This window comes from Meles meles, chromosome 16, assembly GCF_922984935.1.
Source record: "Meles meles chromosome 16, mMelMel3.1 paternal haplotype, whole genome shotgun sequence".
Classification (NCBI taxonomy): Eukaryota; Metazoa; Chordata; class Mammalia; order Carnivora; family Mustelidae; genus Meles; species Meles meles.
The window spans coordinates 73,033,788-73,046,005 of record NC_060081.1 but is presented as its reverse complement, the minus strand read 5'-3'; the positions used below and the strand labels follow the sequence as shown (position 1 = coordinate 73,046,005).

The 12,218-nt window shown below is 50.2% G+C and overlaps 1 protein-coding gene across 4 annotated transcripts in view; it reads left to right on the top strand.

The window, feature by feature from the left end:
* Positions 1 to 12,218, top strand: part of ATP9A (ATPase phospholipid transporting 9A (putative)) — a 133,050-nt gene that overhangs the window by 74,099 nt on the left and 46,733 nt on the right. For all 4 annotated transcript variants that reach the window (XM_045980134.1, XM_045980133.1, XM_045980135.1 and 1 more), the window contains exons 12-14: positions 1,389 to 1,531; positions 2,536 to 2,648; positions 10,050 to 10,262. In XM_045980134.1, coding sequence (XP_045836090.1) covers positions 1,389 to 1,531; positions 2,536 to 2,648; positions 10,050 to 10,262 — 469 coding nt within the window. The remainder of the gene's footprint in view (positions 1 to 1,388; positions 1,532 to 2,535; positions 2,649 to 10,049; positions 10,263 to 12,218) is intronic.

Below are 12,218 nucleotides of genomic sequence, written 5' to 3'. Positions count from 1 at the left end.
TAAAATAAATCATGGTGTTTTTTTTCCCCCTGAAACTTTTAGTGCTTCTAATACTAAACTTGGTATGTTGCCTTGTCATTTGTCTTGCTCTTTTGGGTGTTTATGTCATCCGGCTAGAATTCATGTTTTCCTGAGGATAGGGATTGTAGTTTTGGTACCGCAGTGTTCCTAGAACGGGGGCATTGGACCCCTCGCCAGTGTGGTCTGGATCTTGGTTTCAAAGAATAAGTACATCTGCTCTGTCACCAGCAAAAAAAGTGTTTGTGAGGTAACGTTAAGTGACGTTGTAATCTTTAAAGTTCTGTCTACTGCATGGTTGAAAATTAGTGAGTTGAGCTGACTCTTCCCACGGTCAATGACTAGCCAGGAAAATAGTGGGCAGTTTGGTTAACTTACAGGAGTAGGAATGAATGTGACAATTTCTTTTTATTTTTTACAATAACATAATATCTCAAGATGAATAGAAGACATGGAATGGAATATTATTCAGCCTTAAAAAGGAATGAAATTCAGACACACAGTACAACGTCCCTGAAGACATTATGCTGAGTGACATCAGCTGGTCCCAGAAGGTCACATGGTGTATCAGTCTTCTCATGTGAGGTCCCCAGAGCAGTCAAGTTCAGAGAGACAGAAAGGAGAGTGGTGGGTGCCAGGGACTGGAGGAAGGGGAGAGTGGGGAGTTGTTTCTTGAGCATAGGATTTCAGTTGGGGAAGATAGAATGTTCTGGAGAGGGATGGTGGTGATAGTTGTACAACAGTGTGATTAAACTTAATACCACTGAGCTGCACACTTAATGGTTTCTCTCTCTCTTTTTAGAGATTCATTTCATTGAGAGAGAAAAAGCCTGTGGGGTGGGGAGAAGGGGGAGGAGGAGGAGCAGACTCACTGCTGATCTGATGTGGGTTTTTTTTTTATAAAGGTTTTACTTTCTTATTTCACAAAGAGACATAGCGAGAGAGGGAGCACAAGCAGGGGGAGCGGGAAAGGGAGAAGCAGGCTCCCTGCTGAGCAGAGAGCCCAATGAGGGGCTCGATCCCAGGACCCTGGGACCATGACCTGAGCCGAAGGCAGAGGCTTAACCCACTGAGCCACCCACGCACCCTGCTTTTCAGTATTTTAAAAGCATTTTAAACTTTCATTGTTTTATTTTAGTCCAAAAAAGCTTCCTGGAAATGGTGGTTTTTTTCTGTGAGGTAGCTGAGAGATGACTTGTGGACTCTGTGACTCCCGCCTCAAGGCTGTGCTGCCCCGGGGAGGGGTTTCCAGATGTTACGGCCCCACCGATGGGGTTTAGAGTCATTTAGGGTCCTCGCTGTCTGCAGATAGAGACACAGGGAGCCTCGTGGACATCCTGTTAACCTGTTTGCTCTGCTTTTTGGACTAGCCTGCGTGTGAACCTGGACATGGGCAAGATCGTGTACAGCTGGGTGATCCGGAGGGACTCAAAAATCCCTGGGACTGTGGTCCGTTCCAGCACCATCCCTGAGCAGCTGGGCAGGATTTCTTACTTACTCACGGACAAGACAGGTGAGCTGTTTCCTGGAGCTTTCCGGGCTTCCCAGTGAGATGAGGCGCTTGCATTCTCTTCCTGGTGATGTTAGAGATGGATGCTTGCTGCTGTTTTGTTCTCTTCAGCTTTTGAGGAATGTTGATTTTTTTGGTGACGATGCTGGTGATGATTGTCCTCACCGTGAGGCAGCAAAGCCTTACCCGGTACTCCTTAGGCTCAAAGCACTTCTCGGGGTGCTCACAGAGGGTGGTCTAGTGAATCCTCAACCTCATCTTGCGGGGTAGGCATTTTTCGCCCCTTTTACAGATGAGGAAATGAGGCCCGGGGAGGTTGACTGCTGTGTCAGAAGCACAGGGTGACCAAGCAGTCTTCGAGTCCTCATCACCGCACCCCAAAACACTGCCCCACAATTTGCTTTCAGAGTGGCTAAGAGCAAGGACAGGGAGTGGGGACACCTGGGGCTGAGCTTCCTCTCTGCCACTTAGTGACCGTGGGACAAAAGCAAGTCTGTTGCAAAGATCTGGGGTGGCTCACCCCATCAGAGAAAAATGAGGCTTCAGGAAGGAACAGAACCAGAAAATTTCCGGGTATGTCTGCCTCAGAGCCCTGGGGTAGCCGCTATAGGACTCCCTCAGTGGGGTGAACCTGACGCTGTTCGTCTTCTATCCTTGTATCGGTCTGCCCAGGGTTCAGATCCCTTCCGGACAGAAGCCAGTATAAGTCCCATGCCACCATCGGGGCTGCTGGAATGAGTCAGCCGCCCTGCCTGACCCTCCCTCTAGACCATCCCAGGGGATGAGGGTGATCGTTTCCCTCGTGGAAACCAGGAAGCTATTTTCAAAAGAAAAAGAGCTCGATTCTGGACAGACCAGATAAACACCGCAGACATCTCCTGAGCAGGGGCAGTGCTGAAACCAGGGCAGGGCGTAGAGTAGTAAACACTCGGAAAAGGACAGCCGTCCCTCCTGTTCCTCGAAGCCCCAGGAGGTGGGCGGGGTTCCTCACGTGTCTTGTGTTGCAGGAACTCTCACCCAGAACGAGATGGTTTTCAAACGGCTGCACCTGGGCACCGTGGCATATAGCCTTGACTCCATGGATGAAGTTCAGAGCCACATTTTTAGTGTTTATACCCAGGTAACGCCTTCTGCTTTGATACTGGAAACAATGCTTTTGCACTTACTAGCACCTGTATTGAAGTAGGATTCCTGATCCCGTCCCATTCACCCAGTTAACGAGGACTGTCCAGTGGTTCTTGGTGTATGCCCAGAGTTGTGTAACTATCACCGCTCTCAGCTTTGTCTTCATCCCCCCAAAAAGAGACCCCCGTCCCCATCAGCCAGCATTCCCCGTCCCTCCCCCACCACCTCTCCTTCCAAACCCAGGGCCACCGTCAGTCCTTATGTTTTGAATAAAATCACCCTTGAAACCACCCCCCCACCCCCCGTGCCATCTTTCTCATTCCCAGAGTTACCCTGCTCTACTGAAATGCTGACGGGTACTGGGAGAAACCTGAGAGAGACTTGTCTGCCCGTGGCTAGTGCAGAAATAGCTTTGGGCAACGACTGGTTACTTCTACTTGCTTTCCCTGGTCAGGAGCCAAAGCAGCAGGCCTGACTGATCCGCTCAGGAAAAACTGTCGGCACTTTTTCCGTCTGCTTCAGTCTGCCATCCGGGTTCAACTCTGTGACCACACGGAAGGGGTTAATTTATCAGAGATGGCCTGCAGCTTCTCTGCTCCCGCATTTGTTTCCACAAGGTTTTTTCAAAACCAGTCCTTTTTTCAGAGAAAGATATTACTGGAAAGTGTTCTAATATTCCTAAAAAGTTATACCTGTGGTGGGCGTGCGCGCACGCACACACACACACACACACAACCCCCTTGGGTATACGGCTTTGGCTACTCAGAATTGCTAGTGATGTTTTAAGAACAGAAACAAAAGGAAGGACGTTGACTTGGGCCTCATACGTGAGGGATTCCGACTCACTATGGTTAGGGCAGGGCTGGGCTGCTGTGTCTCAGAGGTAGGATGACACACGGGCAAACCCTTGGTAATTCTGAGACACATCAGGGCTGACGGGCCAGCTGGGCATGGTGGCATGTGTCTGGACATGAGAATAGAGAGGCCACGTTTTGCTTCAATTTGCCAAAATAGATAATAATTTTGTTGTCAGAAGGCCAGTTAGAAATGCAAAGTGGTGATGTCCCAATCCGGGGTAGAGGCAGAACTCCTGAATGCTTCGTGCCACAGTTACACAGGGGATGTTTAGTTTTCCGGAACATTCACTGGCAGGCACGCTAGGATTCTAGGGTTATTTCCCGAGAATGGCAGAGCAGGGGATACAGTTTGGAAGTTGGAGTGAATTTTAAACGGAGGACAGTTAATTTGATCCACGTAAGTGAAACACCTGTAATTCTTCTAGGCTGCCTGTGTGGGCATTTGTGGCTTGTCTCCAAATGGACCCCTGGACTAGTTTCAAAGATGGGCTTTAGGACTCTTAAAAACTCACGAGGACTTAGTTGGATGGGGAGGAAAAGCCACGTCCAGCCCCGTGTCCCTGTCCCTCTCTCTTGACCCATCTCCTTCTGCGGTGTTGGTGACCCACAGCTCTGTACTGGCCCCTGTGTGTCACTCTCCAGGTGGTCCCTCCTCCCCAAGCTTCCATCACCCCACAGGTACCAATGACCCCCGTCTCTGTCTGCGGCCCCACCTGGAGCTCTAGACTTGAGACACTAGCGTGCTTGGCATGGCTGCTTACAGAGCCTAAGGACAGTGTCCCTACAGTCCCGACTTCCTTCCCGTATTCCCACACACCTGCTTCTCTTCCACAGGTTCTGGTCCTAGTGAGTGCTACCCCTGCCTACCGCACTGCTCTCTGCCCGGGCCTGAGAAATGCCCCTTCCTTCCCCATCCCTACTGGCCTTCAGCCGTCAGTCCCAGGCTCTTGGTGAGGTCTGCTCCCAACTGATCATGTGTTTGGCTTTTTGTCTTCATCTCTTGTCACCTGCTAGGCCAGACCTGCCCTCTCCCCTGCCTGGCCGTCAGCACACATCCCCCTGCCCCACACAGTCTCCCTGCTGCTCCCCTTGCACCCCTCCCTGGAGCACGGGGTGCCCCTTGTTCTGTTAACTGCGTCTTGGGGCTGAGACCTCCGTGTGCTCCAGGCATGGCCTGCGTCCCTCCCCCATCCCTCCTGGCTTTCACCCTCTCCTCCGCTTACTCCTTCGGCACGGGGGCAGGGTGAGCTGCCTTGTTTCTGTGTCTGAAACAGACTCTTCCCACTGAGCCCTTGAACCCACATGCCTTCTGGGCCCCACCCGAGGGGGTCCACTGTGCGGGTGGCCGCGCTCACCAGTGCCTGGATGAACCCCCCTCCCTCCAGCCCTCCCCTTGGCACTGCAGGCCGACTGGTGATTGCACCAGACAACCTCCTGGTCATGGTGCCGCCCCCCCCCCCCCCGCAGGAGACACCCCTTTGCCCACTGGGGTGGGGTTTTTAAGAGCTTGTGGTATTTACAGAAACCATCCCTTCTCAGGGTATTTGCGTAGTTCAGCTTTTATGGTCCGTTTTCGCTTTAGCACAGATAACACACTTTTTGTAAAGTGTTAAAAGTCCCAGAAAGACATTTCTTCCCGTGAGCACTACCCCAGACCCCTGGCTTAGCGGAAGCTCATAAATTCACTTACCCACCCTGGCCTTGGAGTTAAAATCGCTGAGTGTTGCAGGTCAGGTCGTCCGGAGGCTGGCGCGAGCTCAGAGCTACGGTACCCGCTCACCCCGCGAGGTGTGTGCGTTCTCCCACGCCGTCTAAAAACCCTGCCGCGAACACGGGAATACTTTCGTGACGAGGCTCTCAAGGGCTCTTCCAGGTTTTTACAGCAGCTTTATGGATGCGTCGTTGACCCACCATAAAATGCGGCTCTGTTAAGTGTTCAAGTCAGTGACTTTTTTTTTTTTTGTCAGTAAATTTACAGAGCTGTGGAACCAGTACCACAACCCCGGAAAGATCCCCCTGAGCTCCTCACAGGCATTCACTTGACTTTAGAGTTTAATAATGGGATTTTAGGCCAGCGTTGCATGAAGTCCACCGTCTGGAACTCCTGGGTCGGATCCCTTGGGATGGTCGGACCCTCTAGACCTACAGTTCTCACCAGTGAACCGGGTGATTCTGAAGTACAGTAGCATTTGAGAGGCTCCCGTGAACCTGAGGCTTGCCCTGTTCTCCAGCAAACCAGTGTCTCTATCTGCGGACCCCACAGCAGGGCTTGCAAGGTGACCCGTTGGAGAGACGGAAGAAGAGATTAGGGCCTCTCGTTGCTCTGCATTTGTATTTTCAAACTTAAAGCAAAATTTAAATCTTAAATATCGAGAGCATTGAGATCAAGCCAGGGACCCTCGCTCCATCCGTACATCCGACAAGCGTCTGTCCAGTCCGGTCCTTGAGGCGTTGTGTGGCAAGAGTGGCAGGAGTCAGAGTTCTGTGGGGGTTTATGTTTAGGACGTGGAAATGTGGATCGCAGGTGATGAGTGTCCGTGTGACCTGTTTGACGGATGTCATTTCACTAAACCTCATAAAGAGGGGGCTTTAAAAGATTTCTGCAGGGAGACTGCCGACTATTAATAAAAACCTAAATAAACCGTAAATGTCCAACACATTTTGAGGAAAAACCATGACAGACTGAGGAGATAGGATGATTTTTTTTCCTTTGGCTTCTTTATTTATTAGTACATTAAAGAAAAATTGAGCTACAGAAGCGTCTGGGTGGTGCCATAAGTTAAGAATCCAACTTTTCAGGGTGCCTGGGTGGCTTAGTGGGTTAAAGCCTCTGCCTTCAGCTCAGGTCATGATCTCAGGGTCCTGGGATCGAGCCCCGCATCGGGCTCTCTGCTTGGCAGGAAGCCTGCTTCTTCCTCTCTCTCTGTCTGCTTGTGATTCTGTCAAATAAATAAAATCTTAAAAAAAAAAAAGAATCCAACTTTTCATTTCGGCTTAGGTTGTGATCTCGGGGTCTTGAGATCAAGCCCCACGTTGAGTCCCGTGCGGGGCTGCACAGTCAGCACGGAGTCCGCTGAAATTTCTCTCTCCCTCTGCCCCTCCCTCCTGTGCACGGCTTTGCTCTCAAATCAATAAATAAATCTAAAAGAATTTTTTTTAAAGATTTTATTTATTTGACAGAGATCACAAGCAGGCTCCCTGCAGAGCAGAGAGCCCAATGTGGGGCTCGATCCCAGGACCCTGAGTTCATGACCTGAGCCGAAGGCAGAGGCTTAACCCACTGAGCCACCCAGGCACCCCTAAAAAAATTTTTTTTTTAATTGAGATATAATTGTCGTGCAAGCTGTGCTGGGCCTCCCAGTGTTCAGTAGCGTCCTTGCCTTCTACCTTCTGGATGCCTGAGGTGTCCCCTCCCTCGGTTATGATAACCAGAAATATCTCTGGACACCGCATGATGGGGAAGCAAAGCCCTGGGTTACATGGGGTTCAGTTTCCGCAGACTGAAATGTGTGGCCTTTGCTGTGCTCGTGATGTCTGTGAAGTAGTCAACGTTGAGTTTATTCAATCCCGTGATCGTCCCATCGCTCAGCTGACTCATTTGGAAGTAGAGGCTCGGAGCCCGTGTCGGGGGGGCGGGGGGTGACCCTGTGCGGGCAACGAGCTATGAGCTTTGAGCGTTCTTTGGGGGGCGACGTGGGGCTTCCATGACCGTTCTTCCTCTTTGATGGAACCGCATTTTTACCAGTTGCAACCCGTCTCCAGGGTCCGGTATTACGAACGCTCTGGCGTGGAGACGTTTTAACTGCATTTAGGAAGAAAATGGGTATTCGTGGGGGATCGACCTTTAATTTCGGTATTCGTCGTCCCTCTGACGCAGACCGGCATTCTTGCTGGGAGGGGCTAGTGTTCCTTTTAGCCCGGTGTCTCACGTGTCGGCTGGGACGTGGAGAATGACCCTGAAGCCGTGTATGGTGTGAGGCAGCCACCTGAGGGCCCTGGTCAGGGGCCTTTGTCCGGGGAGGCCTTGACTTCCTCTCCCAGCTTCTGACCTCGTGTGGGGCTGTCGGGTTCCCCCTCGACAAGGGGACCTGTGGTTTCTCCCTGGGGCAGAAGGAGTTGGAGCCGGCCTCTGTGGGTACCACATCTGGTTTTGTTTTCCCCCGGTATTTTTTAAGTAAGGAGAAATGTGCGTAGGTTCAAGGCCCTTGGGGAGGAGGCCGCAGATAAACACGGTACGATGTGAAACTCTTCCATATGGGGAATGCGAGGATGTTTGAAGCCTGGACCCTCCTCCTGACGCGGGCCGAGCCTTTGGTGATCACCAGCACGTTCAAGGTGCACGTGGACAGCCCTGCGGTGGGTGGATGAGCCTTTCCTTTGAGAATTAAAAGGCCATTTCAGAATCCACGGTTTTATTCCTCCTCCCTGAAACGTCTTTGGTTGGAAAGGGGGATACATGTTAATTTGAGGGAGAAATAAATGAACTTGGAGATATGACACCCGTGGCCCGCAGTGTTGGTTGGGGTTAATCACCCCCGTCTTCTGATTGGATGTCGGCTGTTTTCCTGGTCTGGGAGTGAGGTCTTTGCAAAAAATCCGGGGCTCCCGTGTTTCTCTTTGCCTTGCTCTTGGCTGGTTTCACCTGGAATGCAAAGCCCCAAAGCTCGGTGTTACCCCCATTTGAAATACTAGCGGGAGTATTTCTGGAGACGAGTGTTCAGATGGCTTATACAAGTCAGAGGTTTGGAGAGGATGCCCATCGCTTGTCCTTTCCTTCAAACCCGCTGTTACTGAAACTTGCTGGCCAAAGCAATGATGTTGTCAGAGGTCTTGTTATTGCCCCAAATGTTAAATAATAATTTGGTCCAGGTGCCGAGGCATGTGGGTGAATCGAAGACAGGCAGCTGTGGCTGGATCGTAAATTACGGAGCTCAGAGAGAACCCTCTGGGTGTAGTCTTTCCAGTGGAGAGAACCTTTCTGTAAATCTTCAGTCCTTGTTATAATTTTAGAGTTAAATTCTTTATAATTAAAAGCACTTGGCAAATAATGATTCATTGAAACTGTAGTTCTGATTCATTGCTCTAATTACCGTAACCACGCAGTGCCCTTTGGCCTGGAAGTGAAACTCGTGTCCTCTTGACACCAGAGGTTAACAGAGCAGGAAGCTAGAGCAGTGTGTGCGTCTGCATGACCAGAATAATTTAGTAATTGTCTAATTACCTGGGGAGGCTAATGCCACTGCTAAAAATAGTATTAAAAAATGAAATGAAAGTCGTTTTCTTATTTCTCGTGACCCATCTGTTCTCTCTTTTGGGGCAACCACGTGTTCGTGGGTATAAAACACGATTCATTTTGCGGGACTGGACCGCTTCTCTTCTGTTAGATAAAATATGTTTCTAATGGTGTCCAGCGCCCCAGTAAGTCCAGAGGCGTCTCTAACTTCTGGGACTCTGTTAGCTGTGGAGGAAGACCTTTGCAGGGTTCCTTTTGTCCACAACTGTGATTTAAAACCTGGCAGGGGTGTTGGTCAGTTTGATATTTATTTCTTCCTGGAAATAGAAAAACAGTCAAGTCAGGGAAGGATGCCCCACCATCCCCTTAGGAATCCCCAGGTCTTAATTTGTTCGTCTGTTCAGCAAATATCGACACGTGCCAGGCACTGCTCTGGGTACGAGGCCTGCAGTGATGAATAACACACACGGACAAGTTCTGTTCTCATGGCTTAACAGGAGAATCCTCAGGCAAACGAGCCCGTTTTGGACTGAACACAGCAACGCACATTGCAGTTTGGGAGCGTGACTCCCGGTGTGGGGGACTGTGAGCTGGGGGACTCGGGGAGGGCCTCTCTGAGTATGTAACCTTTGAATTGAGACCTCAGGGATGAGAAAGAGTGAGCCAGCCCTGCTGAGATCTGGGTAATGATGTTCCAAGCAGAGGGCAAGACAGGTGCAAAGGCCCTGAGGCAGGAAGGAGCTTGGTGGTGTTCAAAGAACAGAAAGGCCAGTGTGGCTGGATCAGAGATGAGGAGGAGGAACACGGCATGAAGGGAGGCTACAGAGGTGGGCAGGGGCTGGTCAGGTAGGCTGTATGGACCACAGAGGGCATCTGAGTTTTACTGAAGACTGAGTGCGGGACAGTCCCTGCAACAGAGGATTATCCTCTCCAAAGGTCAGTCATGCCAGCCTGAGAAGCCTTGGCCTCCTATGCCAGCCTCGGTTGGGGTGTATGAGGGCCTCCCTCTGTCAGGGGCCCCTGACACCACCCAAAGGTGGGCAGATTCATGTGTTCAAAGGTAGAATCACCCACATTCGCTGAATTGTAATGTTTTTCTCTATTTTGCATTTGGGGTTTTTTTTGTTTTTGTTTTTTGGCCAATTATGAACAATTGGGTCCGTTAAAAGGACATGCCATTTACTGCAGTGTCACTGTAGACGTGTGTATTCATGTCTAAGGGCTGCTCCACATGGTGGTTCTTCTACACGTTCTAGACCCTTCTATGTCTCCAGTCATCTTCCTTGTTCGTTTCTCTTTCCTGTAGCAATCCCAGGACCCGCCTGCTCAGAAGGGCCCCACGCTTACCACCAAGGTCCGGCGGACCATGAGCAGCCGTGTGCACGAGGCCGTGAAGGCCATCGCGCTCTGCCACAACGTGACTCCCGTGTACGAGTCCAACGGTGTGACTGACCAGGCCGAGGCCGAGAAGCAGTACGAAGACTCCTGCCGCGTGTACCAGGCGTCCAGCCCAGATGAGGTAAAGCCCAGGCAGAGGCGGTTGGACGCACGAGCGAGGCTGTGCTGTTTTCCACGTGCTGGGCATGGGGTCCCCCGAGGGAGCCACCTGTCCGCAGACACGAGCGGGGGGTACTGGGCTGCTAGGGAAACACATTTTCAGATGTGTGCAGGACTTGCTTCCCTCTAGAACAAATACTCCTGGACTCCAGATATAGCCCAAATAAGCAAAGAGAGAGAGGTCTGGTTTGTGACTCAGGGGGCCAGCGTGTGGGCACAAGGCCTCACTTAAACGGCACCTTCCTTTTGCTAAAAAACTCCTGCACTCTGAAGCTAGAGCCCGTGTATCGTGCTTACTGATTTAACACATGCAGTTCAGTGTTTCTTTCTCCTATACTGACAGAGTTCTGCAACTGTTAGGACAATTAACTGAGAACATTTTCACCACCTAAAAGGAAGTGCCCCATTCTGTGTCCTCCTGGACTCCTGCCCTCTCCCCATCCCATCCCTGGCAGCCCCCAGCCCTGCTGTCTCTCTAGACCTGCCTATTCTGGACACTTTGTGCTAATGGAAATGTACAGTATGTGACCTTTGTGTCTGGCTGCTTCCACTTAGGCTTGGTTTTCCAGATTTGTCCACGCAGCGGCGTGTATCAGTACCTTAGGCCTTTTCATGGGCCCGCGTGGCCCGATGGCCCGCGTCATGGGTAATACTACATTTTGTTTATCCGCTCATCAGTTGGCGAACATTTGGAGTGTTCCTTTTCTTCTTTCCTTCTTTTGCCGTTATGGATAATGCTGTTGGGATCTTTCGTGCACAAGTTTTTGGGTGGACGTACGTCTTCATGGAGTGGAATTGCTGGGTCCCACGTGAGCACCACATTTGAGCTTCCCGGAACCACCATGGGACTCCCTAAAGTGGCTGCGTCATTGTACAGCCCCAGCCAGGATGCATGTAAGGGTTCCAGTTTCCCTTCTTTGCCAACAGAGTCCTTCTCAGTCCTTTGGATTCTGGCCATCCTAGGGAGTGTGAAGTGGGACCTCCCTTGTGGTTTTCATCTGCGTTTTCCTTCATGTCTCATGTGCTGAGCGTCTTTCCATGTGCTCATTGGCTACTTGGGTATCTTCTTTTCTCCAGTATCCTCTGCTCCCTTTTAAATATGTGTCTTTTGTGGATGAGTTGAAAGAGTTTTTTTTTTTTATACATTCCATATCAAAAGTCTCTTATGGGATACATGCTTTGCAAGTATTTTCTCCTACTAGGAAGGCCGTCTTTTTTAATTTCACGATGATGTCCTTTGAAACCCTAAAGTGTTTAATTTTGATCAAGTCCGATGAGCCACATACTTTCGGGTTGTTTCTATGTAACACATTCTCTGGCTAGAACCGGGACTCATTTGATTCCACGTTCAAGAACCAAGGGTCTCTGAGCATGATGGCTCTTTACGGTTTTTGGTGACAGGCCCCTGATTGCTCTCCCTCCCGGGGTCTTGGGGTGTCATGTGATGGGAGTGCCCTCTTCATGAAAATAGGATCTTCTTTGTCTTCCTGACTTCAGTGTGATTCAGACACAGGGATAGTTCACCAAGCGGGAACTTTCTGGTCTTTTCTCCTTCTCCTCCTTCCCTTCCAGAAAACTTGTATTCTGATTATGAAAGCCACTACTTTTCAGTGTAGAACATTTGGACATTTCAGACAACCATAAAGAAGAACCTGGATCTGTTGCAGTCTCATCCTTGAAGGATGACAGTGGGCCCCTTCCCTTGAGCCTTTGGTGCCCGTCAGATCCCGTTTGAAGTGCTTTCTGTGTCGGATCTCATCTTAATGTTTCTAGCAACGAAGGGGCTTCATTATGACCCCATTTTCAGAAGAGAAAAGTCAAAGAGAGGTTAACCTAAAGTCACCTGGATTTATTTTTTTTATTTTTTTTATTTTTATTGGTTTATTTTCAGCATAACAGTGTTCATTGTTTTTGCACC